Source organism: Brassica rapa, chromosome A01 (genome assembly GCF_000309985.2).
Source record: "Brassica rapa cultivar Chiifu-401-42 chromosome A01, CAAS_Brap_v3.01, whole genome shotgun sequence".
Lineage (NCBI taxonomy): Eukaryota > Viridiplantae > Streptophyta > Magnoliopsida > Brassicales > Brassicaceae > Brassica > Brassica rapa.
The window spans coordinates 20,240,207-20,260,887 of NC_024795.2; the positions used below are offsets into that span (position 1 = coordinate 20,240,207).

Sequence of the window (20,681 nt, forward strand, 5' to 3'; positions counted from 1 at the left end):
TGGACCGTTGCCCTACTAAAGACAGAATTATCCATTGGGGCCATCAGACAACTCCCACTTGCCTCTTCTGTAATCAATCCGATGAAAGTCGTGATCATTTATCCTTCATATGCCCTTATTCTTGGAGGTTATGGGGATCCCTAGCACCACGATGTGGGATTCAACCGGAGAGGTCTTGGGCTCGGGTCCTGACTCAGATTTAATCGACTGGAAGGAACTCAACCAAAGGTATGCTTATCCGACTGTGCTGGCAGGCATGTATTTACTGGATTTGGATGGAACGTAACGCTCGTCTCCACCGTCAAACCTTCCATTCTACAGATTCAATTGCGAGGAATCTTGATAGACAAATAAAGGACAGGATCCTCTCGTTCAGAGACTCAAACCCCTCCTCCTCATCGCGATTGATGCAGCAGTGGCTTGCTTAAGCTCCCTCTCTTCACCACCTCCGACTTGATCTCTCTCTGCTACGTTTTTACTCGTCATCATCAACTCCTTCCCCTCTCTCATGGGCCATTTGGGTCTTAATGATCTTTATTATGTGTTTTAAGTGTAACTGGGCTTGATGGGCTCTTAAACAAAACCATAGCTTATGACTGTAATGTTTTTTTTTCATTTCTGCATTTTAATTGAAAGCTAAGTTCAAAAAAAAAAAGTTAATAATCTGCAGCTGCATATATGAAAAACTACAACTAGATAAGATGATTAGAGCAACTCCAATGGTGTTACCCACCATTGGAGTCCTTAGCAATATAATATAATTTTTTTTTGCTTTTTGAATAGTTAAGAACTTTACTCTAAAATGTATGTGCAATGGTGTTACCCAATATGGAATCCTTAAGAATTAAAAAATATTAAATGTGTTGAAGCCTGATTCTTGTATTATGGCTATGGAGGTAGGCACTAGTGTCAATGTGTTGAAGCCTGACTCTTTGGTCTTGTTTCCATGTCTTTCCACTACCTTCGATTGTAAACCTATGAGCAATGGTAAGTTTTGTTTGTTTTTAGATGGATGTAGATAGACTAAATAAATTAGATCAAATATGAAATAACTATTCGTATTATTACTTCCAGTGATCCCCAGTGTCGGAATTTGAATCATCTCCAAAGCAGCTAACCTGAACAAAGAAAATGGGTTAGCAATAAAGAGAATGCAACTACATATTGAAACCGGCACAGAACTTCAGAATCCACATACTACTAGCTCTCTAAATCAACATCCTGGAAGTAGTAGCTGTTTATAGTGTCCAATTGTTTTAAAAAACTCTTAAGACAGATCTTTTACATCCATGCTCAGCAGATGAGGGAATACAAACCTCTAAGTTGCCTGAAATAGGGGATGCATGCAAGTGACTGTGGTCAGACTCAAACCCTTGGGATAGCTACAATAATACAAAACAACCAAAGTCAGCTCAAGAACATCAAACTTAAAGACAAGAAAATTAATAGAAGTCGTCAGACTCTTACTTTGCCTCGGATTCAGAACCGTTCCTATGTTCAGAACCGTTCTTCTGATTTGCAGAAGCCTTTTGAGGACGGTAGTTAGCAAACTTTTCTTCATCTTTCTCTCTATCATCATCAAACTCTTTCCTGAAAAAGAGAAAAAAATATTTTTTTAAGTAAAAGCATTCTGAAAGAAACCTTATGAAGTGAGAAAGAGTCAGTAAAGAGGATTACTTTGGTTTCATCTCCAACTCAAGCCCAGCAAAAACCAAACTTTGCTTCATAACATTCTGAGCATCCTCTTCAGTAGGGAACTCAACCAAGGCAACACCACAAAACACTCTCGTCTCTGCTACATGACGAGGCATCCTCACACTATTAACCTGCAGAAACACACATATATAATCAATTACTCTTAACTATTCTCCAAAGATTAAAACTGACTAATGATGTAGTGCATTTACCTTTCCGTACTGACTGAAAAAGGCTTCCACGTCTTCCCTTTTAACATCGTACGAGAACGGTGAAGCAGCTACAGTTCTAGCGTTAAGCTGTTCAATCAAATCTTCAAGCTTCAACAACTCTGTACTCCTACCAACCTTCTTCCCTGTGTAATCAAATCCAAAAGTGATCATTATAATATAAAAAGATACTTCTCCAAACTAAGCACAGTTATGTTAAGAAAGCTCGTGAATTTGAATACAAAAGACAGGTCTCAGTGTAGCCTAACACTTAACACGAAGATTATACCAAGCGCTTAAAGAACTCACCATCTTCAGAAACCTTGAGAGCAGAAGAGGTACGGAGAGTATCAGCAACAGCTTTGATGGTATCTTCAGGAACCTCATCTCCTTTGGAATCACCCAGCTTCAAATAAGCTCTCATCTTACTGAAGTTATCAATACCTCGACGCCTTCTGTACAGCATCATTTCATAAGCTTAATCGCACTCCCATAAGTTATCTGCCATTGGAGTTAAAGCATTCAAGCATCTGATCAAACCACAATTCGTATTCGATTAGAGAATTCGAAAATCAATACCTCGACGCCTTCTTTACCGGAAGGTGCGGCGGAAGCGGAGGTGTAGCCGAAATCGGGATCAAGGCTCAGGTAAAGGAAGAGAGCAAGGCAGAAGAATCCCAGAGCCATCAAGAAGAGGAGAGCGATGAACCAGTTCTGCTGATAAAAGGGAAATTCGGGGATCGCTTTCCTCACCGAGGGAGGTCGTAGAGGCGAATCAGAGGAAGGAGATGATGTTGCCAGCTCATCTGGGATCAAAGCCAAAAAATCCTTAACTAAGGATTTTTTCTTACCTAAAGCTAATTTAATAATAGTGTTTTATCCTGATTTGCCTAAGGATTAGCGCTAAGAAATAGCTAACATCCCGCGTTGCGGATGGTCTAATAAATCTAATTCTTACAGAGAAAATGTAACGCCAATTACTCTGACTAATAGGCTGTTGTTGTCACATGATTTGTCAGTTGTCATAGAGAAGCACATCACTTCCTTTTTCTTTTTAGAAATTTTGGGGTCTTAATTATTTTTTCTTCCTCTGTTTATCTTTATATTTTAGCTCTATCTCTTTTCGTTGAATCCCTACGGATTAAACAAAAATGCTGATTGTTTGGCTAAACAAGCTCTAGCTTCAAAAGCTTTTGTAATAAACTCAACCCTGTTGGAAGTTTGATTTAAATGCATGCTGGTATTACAAAAAAAAAAAAACTATCTGATTTTTAAGGCAATTGGCCCCTAAAGTGCTTTTAAACATATTGGCCTTCAAGCTAATGCTTGACGAGTTTGTACTGAGGCCCGGCCCTGCCTCAAGTATTTGAAGTCATTATTAGATAGTTTGAATAGATGGAGAAAACTACATAGAGTATTTGCATTGGTGATATGTTTGGTAATGAGTACTCAACCAAGAGATACCCTTAATGAGTACTCAACCAAGAGATACCCTTTAGAAAGGCCATGTTCGTTTTTATGTTGGATGCTGCATTTGAATGCAAATGTCGAGATTTTGTTCGTTTACACTTTTGCATTAGCATCAAGATGTAACATCTTGATATAGAATTTCGATGCAAAATCCATAAAATCTAGAAAATCTAAATATTTGATTTTTTTTTGTCAGCAACAAAACACTCATATAGACTTTGCGAACCATACCGGTAACTCTGCATCCCGGTAATCTAGATATTTGATATATAAGAGTTTTAACGCAACATTTGCATCTCAGAATCTAAAAGATTCAATACTTTTCTGTGCATTATAAAAATAATTAATTTATATTAATATATACATTAGATACATATTTTAAATTATAAAATTAGATTTTGTTTCTCGTAAAATCTATCATTTCGCAAAACTCATAAATCGGATTCTCTCGTCAAAGATGTAAAATCACATTTTCTTCTCGATATCGCAAAATCACATTTTCAGCAAAACAAAAACATCATGTTTTCCGCCAAAATCGCAAAATCTAGTTTTCCCGCCAAAATTACAAAATCAATTTTCCCTCCAAAACTGCAAAAAAAAACATATTTTCCGGCCAAAAGTGCAAAAACGTATTTTTCCGCAAAAGTACGGTTTTCCACCTAAACATGTTTTCCCATCAAAACATGTTTTGCCACATAAACATGATTTCCACAAAAACCACAGAAAAAAAACCCACAAAAACATATTTTATGCCAGACCCACAAAATGTGTTTCCGTCAAAACCGCAAAACATATTTTTCTTTAAAACAACAAAATGCTTTTTCTCACTTTCTAGCCAAAACTGCAAAACCTGTTTTCCACAAAAGTCATGATTTCCAGCAAAATCGCAAAAATGTTTTTCCACAAAATTGCATTTTTCACCAAAGCAGCAAAATAATGTTTTTTCGCTAAAACCACAAAAATGAATTTCTTGGCAAAACCACAAAATCACATTTTTTACGCCTAGTTCGTAAAATCTAATTTTCTGTCAAAACGGTTAAATCCCTCCAAAACCTAAAAAATCAAAATTTTCAAAATTTATTAAAATATAATAATTATTTTGTAATATAGTTTAGATTCTTTAGACATATTAATTCAAATAAAATAATTAATTGTTAATTATGTAAATCATGTCATTGTATTATTTTTATCCAATAATATTAAAATGATATTATAAAATTAGAAAACAAACAATTTAGCATTTAGATGATGTATCTAAATACAAATAAATAAATAAAAAGAACATATTTAGATGTAACATCCAAATGTTATGTTCAGATGCTTCATCTACATGCTGCAACCAAATACAAAGAAAAACTATGGCCTAAATTAAAAATTCATTTCTGACCCGGTCTACAATTTTGCAACCGTACTTAAACATTCACTTGTAAGCGAAGAGCCCAAATAGAGTATATGATTACAGAGATGAATAATGGGCGCATTTTTCAATGTGACGTCGTTCGGTGATCGCCAAAAATAAACCGGGAAACCAATTAAAAACGGGGGACACAGATCTGCTGGTTGAACCGGTTTGGTTAAAATCGCCACAAGCCCTAACGAGTTTGTTCTTGTTCTTGTTCTTGTTCTCTGCGACTACGGTCAAACCATCAGCAAAATCGACGACAAGGACGTGCTCAGCCATCGCTCTCCAGGTTTTGGTATCTTCTTCGTTTCTCTATAACCCTCGTTGTCTGGTCAAGTAGCTCATGTGTTGTCTTATTAAAAATTTAGATTCCAATGTCGGAATCAAACAAACTTGTTTCGATTGATGATACATATAATGAGTATCTGGATCTTTCGAGGTCTTAGTTGAAATTGTTGAAGAAGTTTTGTGGGTATATTGGAAAACTGCTTTGAGCTCAAAAGCATTTAGTGGACATGTTCTAATGATGGGGGTTTTTTATCATTTCCAGACATCTACAACAAATGTCTTTCTGCACCAAACTTGGGTTTTTACAAAACAGAAATGTTCCAATGCTCGCTTCACTCCGGTACATGTCCACAAAGCTTTTCATTGGTGGTATGTCTAACATTCTATTCACATAGTTATTGTCTTCGTATAACTGTTTTTTGATGTTTTGATAACTGTTCCTAGGCCTATCACCCGGAACTGACGACCACTCCTTGAAGGATGCTTTCTCTACCTTCAACGGAGTGACAGAGGGTAAAAACACCTGGATCTTGCTAGGATGATAGAGTGTGTTTTTGTTTGCGCTAGTTTATGTTTTAACCATTCAAGTATGGGTGGTCGTGTGTATTTGCTTTTTGCAGCAAGAGTCATGACTAACAAAGTGACTGGGAGGTCTAGAGGTTATGGGTTTGTTAACTTCATCAGTGAGGATTCTGCCAAGTCTGCTATTTCTGCTATGGATGGACAGGTTAGGATACAAAAAGAATCATAAAATCTAACTATTTAATGTAACTATCATATTAAATTGTTTCTTGGGTGATTAATTAGGAGTTGAATGGGTTTAACATCCATGTGAATGTTGCAAAAGAATGGCCAAGTTTGCCATTGTCTTTGGATCAGGGAGTTATAGAAGATGAGAAGAGAGGCAATAAGATGGTGAGCCGATCTGTATGGAAAGATCCATTCGTTGATGCGTTCTTGATGAAGAAGAAAAACGCAGCTCTGAACAGGAAGATATGGTCAAGGAGATCGACAATTCTACCAGAGTATGTTGATTCATCGGTGAGAATCTACAACGGCAAAACTCATGTTCGTTGTAAGATCACTGAGGGGAAAGTTGGGCATAAGTTTGGAGAGTTTGCGTTTACAAGAAAAGTAACCAAGCATCCTAGAGCAAAGTAAGTGTGGTTCTTGACAATGGCTTTGGTCAGCTTGAGATGAACCACAAACGATTCAATAAGAATACTGAGCAGGTAAGCTTTGAAGTCTATTTATCAGACTCTGAAGCTGTTCAAGTGTTTTCGATTCATGAAACCTGAGGAAACTTTTGTAACACTGTTGATCCTCCGAAGTGTTTTTGTAGTTGTTCATGATTCTTCTAGTGATGCGAAGTATGAGACATTTGATCCACTTTAAAGCAAAGATGGCCATTTACAAATTACAATGTGGAAGATCAATTTAAAATTCCATCGCTTTGCTAGTGCTAATTAACAAGATATAATCTATCTACGGGAGAATGTTGTTATTTAACAATGATTTTGGTCAAATATATCAATGTTTGAGTGGTACAATTTATAACAAGCAAAAATGATCAAATTACATCAGAATTAGTTCAAGTAGTTTGGGGATTTTTAACTATGTAATTATACAACTTCTTTCAGTAAAAAGTACCTCACCTCAGCAATATCATTGAAGGCTGCTACAAGCCTACAACTGATCGGGTCGCCATGTGAACATGCTCTATTTTCGTTAAGGTTTTGGTCGTACTTTTCTTCATGTTTCTTTCTTTTTAGTTTTTACTCTTTTTCTTTGGGAACACTTTTTAGTTTTTACTATCCTTTGGAGATTTTGGGTTTGTAATAGCTTTTATTTTTCTGTACATAACTCCATTTTTGGTTTATCTATAAATCTAACATTCTAAGAAACAAAACTTGTGTAATTAGTAGTTTCAGTTATTTTTTAAGTTAATCGTGTTATCAATTTACTTCCCATTTAATTAGTGTCTAAGTGGTGACCATTATAGAAACATTAGGAATGAATATAGAAAAAAATGCAGAGAAATAAAATTATATGAATGATAAAAAAAATTTATTCCTTATCAATTTTAGTGAGAGAAAAATTTGTTCTATATTATTTTAGAATAAAATGAATGAAAAAATGAAAAGGAAAAATTATTTCTTATAAATGGTAAAAAAAATTAAAAATAGTAAAGAATGCATTATTTCATTTCATTCTTTGGTTACCAGTTAAGCTTTTAAAAATAGAAAAAAGACAGTTTAATGTAGCAAATGAGTAACTGCTATTATGTAGATTTCTTCTGTTTTCGAGTGTGCATATTGTTGGTGTTGAAAGAGCCCACATCATTGTAGTATAGTTTTCTTTTTTGGGGCAGATGTTGTATATTAATTATTCTTTGCCACCTTATAAATCCAGTATTTTAAGAAATATATGTTTTACTTAGTTTCAAACTTTTAAAACATACTGCACTAACCAGCAAAAATTTGACATTTCAACAAGAAACGCGAAGAAGATTTAACTACAAAAAAACATTTAAACATAGTATGGGTAGTAAATGTGGAGTATAATCCCACTATATAAAAGAAGCTAAATTTGAGCTTCCTAAGGCTATCCACATGGTCAAAATAATCATGACCAATCAAAGTGCCAGGTCATTTTGGACTGGGCTTGAAATTAAAAAAAATTAGTGACCTTCAGAGCCCATTTGACCCATCTTGCAGCCCAATCCCGAGTTTCTCTTGACAGTGATGTCGCACAATCCCGTGTTCTAAACATATGGCTCCTTCTCCACCTAACCCTAATCGCCGTCTCATCCCTTCATTGATTCTCTTCCTCTCCCCCAGCTCCTCCCGCATAACGCCTCGGATGTGAGTGCTGGTACTTCAATGTGCTCCCATAAATCCTCCATTCAAGATCCCTACAGACTCTCCACATCATAATCGTTAGAAGATGGAGAAAAAAGCAATGGCACATAGACGTATGGAAACGTAGACACAAAGCGACGCCGCGAAGCTGCTAGGGTTTTTTCTTTTCTTCTGATCGTCATTGTTTCAGGTTTTACTTTTGTTCACTCTCTGACTCAATTTAAGATTTCTGAGTTTCTTTGTGATTGAAATGGCTCTAAGTTAAGCTGACTTGGCTCTCCAGCTCTGTAGTAAGGGTTCTGGATACTAATCTATGATGATTCCAAACTCCAAAGTCTGGTACTTTGGAGTGATTCAAGAGGTTTATGATAATATTACCGAACATCATTACCTGACAGATCTTCTGCTTATTGTAGTGCTATTAATCATTACCAGAGTCTTCAGAGTTTTTTTGTCCGTAAACAGATCGAAAAGTCTACACCTTTTTGTATGTTTCCTTTTTTGGGTTATAAATTTTTAAAAAGGGAAAGTGATGATTGGGTTCCTTTTTTGTGACTAATGATTTTTCTCAGATGACAGGGGATGTTGTAACGATCTGTTGAGCTGTTTAGGATAGTGTGAAACAAAAAAAATGGATGATGATAATGGGCTTGAGCTCAGCTTGGGTCTCTCATGTGGTGGAGGGAAAGGTAAAGGTAACAATGCTGGAACCTCCTCTGAGAATCACAATCTAGAAAGAGGAGGTGATAGAAGCGCTAAAGTGATTGATGACTTTAAGAACTTTCTTCATCCAACAACTTCTCAGAGACCAGCAGCAGAGCAGAGTTCTGAACCTCCTCCACAGAATTTCTTCAATGACCTCTCCAAAGCACCAACCGCTGATGCTGAAGCTTCCACGAAGCCTCTGTGGGTGGAAGACAAGGCGATGAAAGAAGCAGGAAGCAGCAAAATAAAGGAGGAGGCACGTGTTGATATGCACTAGATGAAGAAGAAGACAAAGGCATCCTATGTTTCGAACGCGACTGATGAAGGATCAAAAGCTGATAACGAAGATGTAGCGGAGTGTGAAGCAGGTGGTGGTGATGGTGGTGGCTCTTCTTCCAAAAAAAAAATAAACGTACGAAAACATAGACTCAACTGTTCTACCTTTGGTTGCTTAACGCCTCCAAAGATGATTGATAGCTTCAATAAAATAAAGACGTTTGATCTTAGATCAGTTGGAGGAGCTCAAAGCAGCAACGCTCCCAAGTGAAGACATCCAAATCAGCGATGGAGATCAAGACAAAATTTTCAGTTGCAGCGGTAATTCTTAATTAATCCAATAAAGTTTATCCATTTGCAGAAATGGATCATAACAAAACAGTCGGAAACAAGGTGGTGCGAAAATAGTAGCATTTTTAAATCGTAGTTAGAATTTATGTTGTGTGAATGAAATTGAGTGTGTTGCAGTAAATTAGCATGTACTTTCACATCATCCAATACAATGCATTTCTTCAGCCCATCCAGGTGACTCAGGGGCTGATATGTCGTGTTCACACGTAAAGCTAGAAGAAAAAAACTATTGAGGCCTGACTTATGGCAATATGTCTTGGAATATTATGATACTGCATGCACATAAGTGTACATAAATATGTCTTGGACTCATTTATAACGTGCAAATGAACCATGTTAAGCTTCTATATAAAAATCTCTATTTGTTTTACTAATTCAAGTCAATACTATCAAGTTAGGAACATGTCCAACATAAAGAAATCTAATTACATTTAGAAACTACATTTATATTCTATATATTTTGTAACCCCTGCAAATATATATTTTTAAATTAGTCTAACATATGCCAACAAATTTAACTTTTATATAATGCATAAAAATATAAAGATGATGTTGTGAGATAAGAATGTACACACAAAATTTAAAATAAAAGAATTGACAAATTATATATATTATTTTAAAAAAAATTTATATAATAACTTAATAATATAAATCATAATCAAAAATACTATTCGTATCACATTTGTATTAACCGAAAAATTCGTGCTTTTGAAGCACGGATCAAAATGTAGACTAATATAGCTCCTAATTTTTATTTAAAAATTAAATTTCTAAAAAAAAAAAATTAAAGACAGCTATCAAGTCTGTTTAAAAAATATAGTGGTTTGTTCTTGCACCAGGATCTTGGTTATGCAATTCAAAATCTATTATGTTGTTTTGTAACTTTTCTTCTTAAAACAGAGACAAAGAGTAATGAACAAAGACAATTATGAACTCTTATTGTCAGATTGTTTGTTTTTTTTCTCTCGCTTCAATTTGATGACTGTAACTAATTATTTTAATTCACACAAAATTTTCATATTTTAAACGTATCACATTAAATATAAAAATCTTCAATAGATTATAATACCTAAATGTTCTTCTCGGTAGACAATAATATCAGAAAGGCAAGTAGCACATCTCCTGCCACAATCACCGGCGGCAATCACTGAAAGTTCAAAAAAATCTTTTGTCTCATCAATACAAATCAACAAAATATACGAATAAATTCAGTAACATTGCATATTTGATACAAACCGGTTAACAACCTCAGCTCCACATAACATTCACATCATCTTCCACTCAGAAATTTGCAACGAGAAGAAAGGCGGATACAACTATTACGTGTAAGTTACTCAATCAGTGGATTTCCACATTTCAAGATCTCTCTCTTTCGCTGACTCATTTTCTAATTATTTCTTTCGTCAAAGGGTCGTTTTCCTCAACATGGTGGTCAAATCAAACCACAATGATCCTCCACCTGCTGGAGGTAAATCAAAATTACAACTTTACTGTGCGTTTATAGAATTCTCGAACACATACGAACCCAATCACCCCTCTTTGGAATCCAAGAAATCATTTGTCTAAAATTCGGACAGAACATCTTAACTATTAAGTGCAAAATTAAGGGTAGAGATAGTTTGATCTGGTAGGTTATACTTTGAAAGTAACACAACAAAACCTTAGTATTAAATTCTCGATCAATTTATCTGGTTTTTCGTTCATAAGTTTTTTTCAACGGGCCTTTTTTCCATGTAATTCATAAAATTTCTAATTAGTTTATTAATGAAAGACCTAAACACACTTTTAAAAGATTATGTTCAAATTCAAAACACCATAATGCTAAACAATATCTCAATTACGAAGTTCTTTTACATATTTTTAATTTTCAACACGTTAATTTAATTTCCATTACTACAGAAAACCACTTTACACAACCAAAAATATCAACTCCCCTCTACTTTTACATCTCTATCGATTGACTTCCAACTATATTCGCATAAAAAAATGAACAATCAATCTTAAAAAACTTAGTGTCATATATTCATTCTTATAATTACTTTAAATCTATTTTAACAACAACCAGAAACAGCCACAACTATAATCATATACAAATTTTAACTTCATCCAATATCCGCGCGTAGCGCGGACACGATCCTAGTCATGTTTAAAAGAAACTTTTGTGAATGTGGTAGTTGAGATTTGATATTATTCTCACGGAACCACGAATATGCCAAAGTTATTTTGGAATGCCAGTTATGGAGGGAGACTCATAATGCGTGGCCTTGGTACTTCTACGACATTAGATACGAACCACACAAAAAAAGTAGTAGTCAAGTTAATGTGTCCCTTGGTAGTCTTATTGGTTGCTTGAAATAGGAAATACAAGCAAAAACTCGAATATTTAATGAGTTCACCTTATTTTTGAGGGATTTTAAAGCCAGATCCACCGACGCTCTTCCACGAAACCGGTGCAGATACATATAAACGCTCAAGATATTTTGGCACCGACGCTAAAAATATCTTGGCTATGCTAGATTGCTAATAATCATTTACACACACACAGAACTATAAGTCTATAACTAAAGGTAAACTATAAGTCTATAACTAAAGGGGTTTGTTTGAAGAATATCTCACTAAAGATTATAAATTTGAATGTTTAGGTTCTTTTTAGAAGTCCTTATTACTCTTTCTCCTTCATCAGTTAAAACGTGCTATTAATTTAATGTTTTAAGATCTACCGCTAGGTATTTCTCTTGAAAGAGGCTTGCTAAAGCAAGGTTATCTTCTCACTTATTTCTCAAGCTTACCTTTATATAAGTCTCACACAATTAGATAACCTTTTAACTGTAGATCAATTGAATCCAATTATGTCTCCCAATACAGGAGACATAAGCAATATGATGGAATGTATTCAGGATCTTAATTTGCCCAAATTTTTACTTTTACTACAGTGATGAATCCAGTGATGAGTCGAGCAGTACGACCTATATAGCAAATATATTTCGAGACCCGATTTTAATACTATCATGCTGGCTGAACTTTTTTGCATCATTCACTGTTCTCAAATTTTACCATATATATACTACAGAAATTATGTCTCTAAAAATATCTTAGTTAGAGTTGAAATATAGTTTATAATTTGATTTATTTTTAGTTTTCCAATCTTTTGATTTTATGGATTTGCTTCTTTCAGTTTGATTTGATAAAATTTATGTATGATTTTATTTAAATTTAATCAAGTTAACTATTTCATGATGGTTTAGTGATGAATTCAACTATATATAAAAACATAGAACCATGCTTTGAATACATCAACTTAAACCAAAACCCAGCTAGAAGCCTAGAACAAACCAGCTTGAATACATCAACTTAAAGTCTTAAACCAAAACCCAGCTTGAACAAACAAGCTTGAATACATCAACTTACTACTAGTCGTACGGACCTATATATGTTTTCCATTAATTAATTGAATAAGTGTGTTTTCATAAGTGAAATCGAAAACAGAATTGCCACACTTTACGGAAAATCTAAAAAAGATGGAAAAGTCAAAATTCTTTTTTTACCAGATCCACCAAACTCTCTCCACAACTAATCTTAAGCCGTCCATCTAATCTCCCGCTTTTATCTATTTAACAACACTCGCTACCTTTCGTTTCTCCTCGCACACTCTGTTCCCATCTCCACATTCACAAAGAAACATTCAAAACAATGGCGTTGCTTGTAGAGAAGACGTCGAGTGGCCGTGAGTACAAGGTCAAGGACATGTCTCAGGCCGACTTCGGCCGTCTCGAGATCGAGCTCGCCGAGGTCGAAATGCCTGGTCTCGTCTCTTGCGTCACCGAGTTCGGACCATCTCAGCCGCTCAAAGGAGCAAGAATCACCGGCTCTCTCCACATGACCATCCAAACCGCTGTCCTCATCGAAACCTTAACCGCTCTCGGCGCAGAGGTCAGATGGTGCTCCTGCAACATCTTCTCCACCCAGGACCACGCCGCCGCCGCCATTGCCCGTGACTCCGCCGCCGTGTTCGCGTGGAAAGGGGAGACTCTCCAGGAGTACTGGTGGTGCACGGAGAGGGCTCTCGACTGGGGTCCTGGAGGTGGTCCCGACCTGATCGTCGACGACGGTGGTGACGCTACGCTCCTTATCCACGAAGGTGTTAAGGCTGAGGAGATCTTCGCCAAGACCGGTCAGCTCCCCGACCCGACTTCCACCGACAATCCTGAGTTTCAGATCGTGTTGTCGATCATCAAAGATGGTCTTCAGGTTGATCCCAAGAAGTACCACAAGATGAAGGAGAGATTGGTTGGTGTCTCTGAGGAGACCACCACTGGTGTTAAGAGGCTTTACCAGATGCAGGAGACTGGTGCTCTCTTGTTCCCTGCCATTAACGTTAATGACTCCGTCACCAAGAGCAAGGTATTGTTAAATAATAATTTAAAAAAAATATCGTACTGAAGAGTTGAAAATTTAGTTTATAATTTGATTTATTTTTAGTTTTTCTAATCTTTGCATTTTATGGATTATAAAATTAAACTTAACAAAACATTTGTGATTTGCTTCTTTCAGTTTGGTTTGATAAATTTTCTGTATGATTTTATTTATATTGTCCATTATAGCTCTAGAAGACAAGATCTGACGTTTGTAACATACAATGCCATGTTTCTATTACCAAACTGCGGTTGATTTTGTCAGTTTTGTGCCATGCTTATTAGTTGTATCTTTCTGTGTTATCACTGATGATTGACTTTGACTTGTTTGCAGTTTGACAACTTGTATGGATGTCGCCACTCTCTCCCTGACGGTCTCATGAGAGCCACTGATGTCATGATCGCCGGAAAGGTCGCTGTTATCTGCGGTTACGGTGATGTCGGAAAGGGTTGTGCTGCAGCCATGAAAACCGCTGGCGCACGTGTGATCGTGACTGAGATCGATCCAATCTGTGCCCTTCAGGCTCTCATGGAAGGCCTTCAAGTTCTAACCCTTGAGGACGTCGTCTCTGAAGCTGACATCTTTTGCACCACCACTGGAAACAAAGACATCATCATGGTCGACCACATGAGGAAGATGAAGAACAACGCCATTGTCTGCAACATTGGTCACTTTGACAATGAAATCGACATGCAAGGGCTTGAGACTTACCCTGGTGTGAAACGCATCACCATCAAGCCACAGACTGATAGGTGGGTGTTCCCTGACACCAAGTCTGGCATCATTGTGTTAGCCGAGGGTCGTCTGATGAACTTGGGATGTGCCACTGGACACCCGAGTTTCGTGATGTCTTGCTCGTTCACCAACCAGGTGATTGCACAGCTTGAGCTCTGGAACGAGAAGTCAAGTGGGAAGTATGAGAAGAAGGTATATGTTTTGCCTAAACACTTGGATGAGAAGGTCGCTGCACTTCACTTGGGCAAGCTAGGTGCTAGACTCACCAAGCTCACCAAGGACCAATCTGACTACGTTAGCATACCCGTTGAAGGTCCCTACAAGCCTGTTAGCTACAGGTACTGAGAAGAAAAAAAAGAGGATCAAGCTATGGTTCTTCGTATGGTTTTATGATTTTACCATTTGGTTATAATCCAAATGGCAATTGTTTGAGTTGGTTCGGGTCTGGTCTGGTTGGGGAAATATGAGATATTGGTCTTCTTATGAAGTTGATCAAATATTGGTATCAATAAGGGGTTGTTGTTCTTTGGTTTTGAGAGGCTGTTTTATGTTTTGTTTTGTTTTTCCTTTTTAATTTTATATAATCTCAAGATAATTTAATTATGTTTTACACTATGGTTAGGCTTATTTTTGATTGTTTATAATTTTTTTAAAAAATGATTCAAGAGTTATCAAAATCTCATAAAACTATTGAAAACTTTTAAACATCATCCAAAAAAACATCCATAATTATAAACTCAAGACTCAGCTGAAACTCTATTAGTTTGATGGAGAGAACCTAATAGTCAGGTTCTTGAACTTGGCAAGAACGACCAAACCAAGCTTTCTAATTCAAAGAGAGAAAACAAATTATTTACAAATTATTTTGCAGCATATGCATTCATATCAATTGCTAGTCGTCTCCAGTCAACAAAGATCTCAATTCAATCTAGAAATTTAATTCTCCCACAAGAATCATTTTAATTATTCACAGACCCTGCCAGAAATTTCTGACTTTGGTCCATGAACCCCTAAAACAAGCTTTACGAACTTCAACTTTATCGATCTTTCCATCTATCAATCCACTTAACAATTCTAGTCAGTTATTTCACCATTGATTACATAAAAACTATATAACCCTTCTGCTGTAAACAACAACATTACAAAAGAGATACTATTAAACTTGCCTTGCTCAGCCTTAGAGAGACCATATCAAACTCATAATCAAGAACCGCATTTTATAGATAAGCGGAAAAAAATGTTTTCAGGTCTTGATGTCGCTAGTGTCTCTAGCACACCTTGTAATGACGTTGCATCCTCGGCTGTAAGAATTGGCTTGTCCTGAGCGACAAGCGTAGTAGGAAGCACCAGGTTTCTGACAAGGAACCATGTCTCTCTTTAGAGTTCCGTAGCTTATGTACTGTTTCCGCATCATCATTACTCTCCGACTTATCTCCGATGGCATCATCTCCTCTCCTTCTTCCCCGATTACGCCGTTCCGGTCGAGCATTGCGTCGACTTCTTTAGTGACCGACGAAACTGTAGCCTCGACGGCGATCGAGAGAAGGGTCTGAAGGAAAAGTATGGATAAGTAAACGAGAGCTAAGGATCTCGACATGTCGGTGTGGGAAAGTTTTGGTAGATGTGGTGAGCGCTGCGTTACAACTCCCAAGTAGCTAGCTCTTGTGGTTAAACCGGTCGGTTGAGATATAGGTAGCATCTAAGTCTGAACTCTGAACTGTAACGTCAAGTATTTAATTAATCAAATATACACACATATATATATTATGTTATTTCAGTGGAATTCTCTCCAATTTTCTTAGTTATTGTGGTCCACTAACAAACACTTAGTTCCTTGTGTTGAATTCATGATTAATTTGTTGTTTTCCTTTTCAATTATAATATAAATATTTGTTTAATATCCTAAACTTTCTTTTTAGATCGTTATACAAGAGAACATTTATTAAATCAACATGTTTATGTAGTGAGATTATTAAAATAACCCAATAGTTCAGTTTTTTTTTTTTAAATTCGTATGGAACAAAAATATACTGATAATAATCTAGAGGGTTACTTATTATGATTAATATGTGGGGCTTTGAGTAAAGAGATAATTAAGGCGTTGGTGTTATTGCCACCTAACAAGTTCAACAACCCAACTATATCTTGATGAGCTGTTTTCATTGACCCACATGCTCAGCTTTATGTTTCGCTTCACACCAAAGCATCACTTGATTCACTTCATTGCTTAAAACAAAAGATAAAAAATCATAATAATGTAATATCATCAACTTTGAAAGTTACCATTTTCAGCAGGGCCTTTTCATTGGTAAATTTTCTTTGTGAATGAATCTTTGGTATCGTAATAGGAAAAATAAAGTAAATCACAGAATCATTTGCTCGGATAAGAAGGAAAGAGAGACAGAAGAAATGTTTGTTTTTCCTCTTGCTAGCAAAAGAAAATAAATACTATAGTGTCATAGCTTTGGGATTTTTGTATGCTGAAAACTGATAATTTATATATATATATATATATATATATATATGAAGGTTCACTATTTTATTATCAACATAATGTTTAAACACATTTTAGGATTTGATTTTGTAGTATACTTGTATAGATCCAATTACAATATCGTGTAGAACAAGTTATGGACAGGTTGTGGATTTGGTTTATGATGGGCCATTAAGCCATTCACTCAAGCGGACATATTAACATGTTAAGGATCACATCAAAATAAAAATTGGACATAGATAACATATAAATAATGTGTCCATCCCGTTATTTTAAATCAGAAAGCCATAAAATTTTAACATAGCAAACCAAATTGGCCGTTGCAGTTTTCTCCTATTGATAGTACTACAAGTGGTGCGAGTTAGGTTTTATAACTTTAAGATGGTACAAAATATCTCATAGGACTTTAGGGGAGTCAAAGGAATATATCAGCTCTTTACATGCAGCTTCATAGCTTGAACTAGGCAATGGATTATCTATTGATATCAGTTTATTGAACATGTCAACAACAGGTAACAAACAGGGCCGGCTTAATATATACAAGGGCCAGGCCCGTCTCAATGATCATTTAGACCTTGGGCTGAAAAAATATTAGGGCCTTTTTTTAAGGAAAAGAAAAATAATTGAACCCTTTTATGTAAAAATAATAAAAATTAAAAAAAAAATTGGGCCTCATCTAACCTTAAAAATTAGAAAAAATTATAATGGACCGTGTGCAAATGCACTTCCAGCACAGGGTCAGAGCCGGGCCTGACAAGGGTCCTTGGACAAAAAAAGTTTTAAAGCCCTACAGTAAGTTAATTTGTTAACGCTGGTAAAAATTCCTTTATGACTCGAGCATCAAACATTTATATATATATATTCTCTTAGATAATTTAACTAGAAGAAAATGTGATTAAACGTTTTAATACTGTTCAAATCTAAATCAGATATGCTAATGAAGACAATTAGGACCCTTAATATTGTAAAATTTGAACCGGATCCGGGGCGGTCACACCGTCCGCACTCTCTATTGAGCCGGCACTGGTAACAAATTTTGAAAATAAACCTATAAAAGCATTTTCCCTATCATAAAATCAACTCAACACCCTAAGAGCATCAGTAGTAGGAATCCCTCACATAGTACTTGTCCAGGAAGGAAGCAGGAGAAGCACCAGCTTCCAGACTTCTTTAAGATAAATAAATATATGCCTTTGTTTTTATAAAGTTTTCATTAGTTCAACCGGCAAAATAGGTTCCGGCAATTTCTAAGTTGCTGTTCATGGGTTTGAACCTATGCAGCTACCTTTTTCTTCCTTATTTTTTCTAAATTATTTCGATCCAATTATTTTTAAAGCTTCCGGTCCAAATGTCTTTTACAAATTTCAGGAAAATGATGAGGGATTTTTTCCACTTATCATCTAGCAAGTGATTAGAATTTATTTTTATTTTAAGTTTATTTATTTAACTAATTTATGATTATTAAATGATGAAAGAGCAAATTAGCTCAATATACTGAAAAGAGTGGGATACCATTGAATTGTGGAAAAATGGTAATGATGAGGGAAAAAAATTGAAGGGAAATAGGGTATGGAGTGCAAATAGAGGGGAAGTTGTGTGTAGAGAGTACAAATTCTCATGATGAAATAATATGGGAAGAGACTTACCCACTGCTACTAGACGATGAAATTAACAACAGTGAGCAATTGCTGTAAGTTAAATCTGATTTAGTGCTCAGCTGAACTTGACCAGCCCAAAAGTTAAATAAACCTCAGCAGATAGTATTTAGTTATTTACTCAGGTTGCTTTTTTTTTTGTTCACTTCTAAAATAAAAAATAAATTTGAGAAAATAATTAATAAAAAATAAATAATAAATAAACCTCAGATGATAGTATTTAGTTATAAACCTTAACTTCTAAAATAAAAGATCAATTTAATATGGAGAAAATGACCATAATAGTCCTTTTTGTTTCAAATTTTATGATTTTGATTTTTGATTTTTTAAAATTTGCAACCATTTCCTCAAAATTCCACCCCTTTATTCTAAACCATAAGTCTAGATTAGTTAACTCTACAATATAAATGTATTTTTACTCTTTAATAAAACTTTTTTGATCATTTTTCTCATTGAGAGATATTTTAATGACAATAACTTAAAAATGGCTATCCTAGAGAATTTTATATATTGTATATTTATTTATTCTAATTTTCTTTATTTTATATCAAATGAGAATATGACGATAGATGTTTACTTATTATTGTTTAATGTATTATTTCTATTCTTTATATTGTATATTTACTTATTTTTTTTTAATATTTATATTTACTTATTATTTTTTTATAGTAATAATTCCACGTGGCTTCTTTCGGAAGAAATATTTTTTGTTGATGTGGACGCTCTGTGTAGCCTCAAAATGTCTCTTTTATTAGTATATATATACATTAGTTTTTTTTGTTTTTTTTTTGGATTTTTAAAGCTAAAACCCCTCAACTAAGTTTGTTTTGGATAAAAACTCTCAAACTAAGTATTTACTGAAAAAGCTCTTAAACTAACTTTATTTAATGAATTAAACCATAACAAGTCATAATTACCATTACTACCAGTAAATCTTTGGTTTAGGGGTTAGTTAAAGGGTTTTACCATTAAAATAAAATCAAAATCAAAATTTTATAATATTATCTAAAAATTAGTAACTTAAATTTTCAAAATTAGCATTTTTAATTTGTTTCTGTAAATATATGAGTTGGATGTGTTTTTAACATCAACATTATATATGTATAAATTAAAAATGAAATAACCGAGAAAATACAATAAAATTATATAAAGAATTTAGACGCAGTAAAACTTTCTTCCCTAACTTTCGGATCATGCATATTCTAAGAGCATTCAAAACTATGGCGTACAAGTTTGCACGTGGTGCGAGGAGTTCTCCTTCAGCTATATTATATGTCGATTCAATACTTTCGGTTTGGCTTTCTGAATCGCGCGGTCTAGTTACTTAGTTCTCGCTTATGTTGTAAAAAAAAGTTACTAATTATTAAATATTAGTATAAATTTTGAATTTTTTGGTTTTAAAATTTTTTAATGGTAACACCCTCTCAACTATGTTTAATTAATGTAGAAATCCCTAAACTAAAGATTTACCGGTAGTAATGGTAATTATGACCTGCTAGGTTTAATTCATTAAATAATGTTAGTTTGGGAGTTTTTTTGTTAAGTACTTAGTTTAAGAGTTTTTACCCAAAAAAACTTAGTTGAAGGGTTTTAACATTAAAAATCCTTTTATTTTCAATATAACTATTCGTCTAATTGACCTTTTTAAATATAGCCAATTCTCCAAATAGGTCATTTTAAGTTTTTGTCATAAAATAGCTCTCAAAGAGGAAAATGACCAAAAAATTTTTTTTTTGTTTTGAAATTTTTTATTTTTTAAAAAATTGGAAACCCTATCCTGAAAACCCTACCCCTTAATTCTAAGCCCTAAGTCTAGATTGGTTAATCATAGGGTATAAATATATTTTTACTCTTTAATAAAAGTTTTTTGGATTATTTTCTTCTTTAAATACTATTTTGTGAAAATAAACTAAAAATAGATATTCTAAGAAAATTCTCTTCAAATATCCACAAACCGAAAAGGAATATATTTAATTTTAGTTATGATGTTAATAAAATGTATGCTAAGCCAAAATTAGTGTAGTTCCCGAAATGGTGACTGTATAGAGTATACGTGATTTGGTTCAATTGGTTCTTTTGACATAAAATGTAACTAGAGATTGACCCGCACGCCCGTGCGGGTGTTAA

At 34.8% G+C, this 20,681-nt stretch overlaps 4 protein-coding genes across 12 annotated transcripts; 2 read left to right on the forward strand and 2 right to left on the reverse strand.

Moving 5' to 3' along the window:
- Window positions 1–701: 701 nt before the first annotated feature.
- On the reverse strand, window positions 702–2,722 carry LOC103833293 (la protein 1-like). 8 transcript variants are annotated; one of them, XR_004456385.1, is made up of 8 exons: window positions 2,484–2,722; window positions 2,214–2,405; window positions 1,908–2,050; window positions 1,678–1,826; window positions 1,468–1,590; window positions 1,317–1,382; window positions 1,069–1,118; window positions 702–975 (listed from the first exon to the last, which is right to left on the reverse strand). XR_004456385.1 is itself a non-coding variant. In XM_033288011.1 (7 exons), exons 2-6 carry the CDS (start codon window positions 2,371–2,373, stop codon window positions 1,366–1,368), a joined length of 582 nt encoding a protein of 193 aa, XP_033143902.1. In that variant the 5' UTR covers window positions 2,374–2,405; window positions 2,484–2,722; the 3' UTR covers window positions 702–1,118; window positions 1,317–1,365. The 8 variants fall into 8 exon arrangements, 5 of the variants coding, with proteins under 5 accessions (XP_033143902.1, XP_033143844.1, XP_033143882.1 ...); XR_004456394.1 differs by lacking the exon at window positions 1,069–1,118 and having other exon boundaries at window positions 702–1,052; window positions 1,183–1,382; XR_004456384.1 differs by having other exon boundaries at window positions 1,069–1,382.
- Window positions 2,723–4,829: 2,107 nt separating this feature from the next.
- LOC103832098 (40S ribosomal protein S19, mitochondrial) lies at window positions 4,830–6,484 on the forward strand. 2 transcript variants are annotated; one of them, XM_009108056.3, is made up of 5 exons: window positions 4,830–5,071; window positions 5,327–5,433; window positions 5,509–5,577; window positions 5,685–5,791; window positions 5,872–6,225. In XM_009108056.3, the coding sequence occupies exons 2-5, from the start codon at window positions 5,340–5,342 to the stop codon at window positions 6,223–6,225; spliced, it is 624 nt and encodes a 207-aa protein (XP_009106304.1). In that variant the 5' UTR covers window positions 4,830–5,071; window positions 5,327–5,339. The 2 variants fall into 2 exon arrangements, with proteins under 2 accessions (XP_009106304.1, XP_009106311.1); XM_009108063.3 differs by having other exon boundaries at window positions 4,865–5,065; window positions 5,872–6,484.
- A 6,397-nt stretch (window positions 6,485–12,881) lies between these two features.
- Window positions 12,882–15,015, forward strand: LOC103832114 (adenosylhomocysteinase 2). Its single transcript, XM_009108074.3, has 2 exons — window positions 12,882–13,658; window positions 14,004–15,015. Exons 1-2 carry the CDS (start codon window positions 12,948–12,950, stop codon window positions 14,748–14,750), a joined length of 1,458 nt encoding a protein of 485 aa, XP_009106322.2. The 5' UTR covers window positions 12,882–12,947; the 3' UTR covers window positions 14,751–15,015.
- A 291-nt stretch (window positions 15,016–15,306) lies between these two features.
- LOC103832124 (protein RALF-like 24) lies at window positions 15,307–16,148 on the reverse strand. Its single transcript, XM_009108085.3, has one exon. It carries the CDS (start codon window positions 16,102–16,104, stop codon window positions 15,649–15,651), a length of 456 nt encoding a protein of 151 aa, XP_009106333.1. The 5' UTR covers window positions 16,105–16,148; the 3' UTR covers window positions 15,307–15,648.
- Window positions 16,149–20,681: the final 4,533 nt, after the last annotated feature.

Coding starts and splice junctions, on each gene's coding strand:
- LOC103833293 (XM_033287953.1), bottom strand. CDS start 2,373: ATGATGCTGTACAGAAGGCGTCGAGGTATTGATAACTTCAGTAAGATG. Junction 1,591..1,677: donor GAGTTGGAGATGAAACCAAA/GTAATCCTCTTT, acceptor TCTCTTTTTCAG/GAAAGAGTTTGATGATGATA. Junction 1,383..1,467: donor GGTTCTGAATCCGAGGCAAA/GTAAGAGTCTGA, acceptor GTATTATTGTAG/CTATCCCAAGGGTTTGAGTC.
- LOC103832098 (XM_009108056.3), top strand. CDS start 5,340: ATGTCTTTCTGCACCAAACTTGGGTTTTTACAAAACAGAAATGTTCCA. Junction 5,578..5,684: donor CTTCAACGGAGTGACAGAGG/GTAAAAACACCT, acceptor TGCTTTTTGCAG/CAAGAGTCATGACTAACAAA. Junction 5,792..5,871: donor TTTCTGCTATGGATGGACAG/GTTAGGATACAA, acceptor GTGATTAATTAG/GAGTTGAATGGGTTTAACAT.
- LOC103832114 (XM_009108074.3), top strand. CDS start 12,948: ATGGCGTTGCTTGTAGAGAAGACGTCGAGTGGCCGTGAGTACAAGGTC. Junction 13,659..14,003: donor ACTCCGTCACCAAGAGCAAG/GTATTGTTAAAT, acceptor ACTTGTTTGCAG/TTTGACAACTTGTATGGATG.
- LOC103832124 (XM_009108085.3), bottom strand. CDS start 16,104: ATGCTACCTATATCTCAACCGACCGGTTTAACCACAAGAGCTAGCTAC.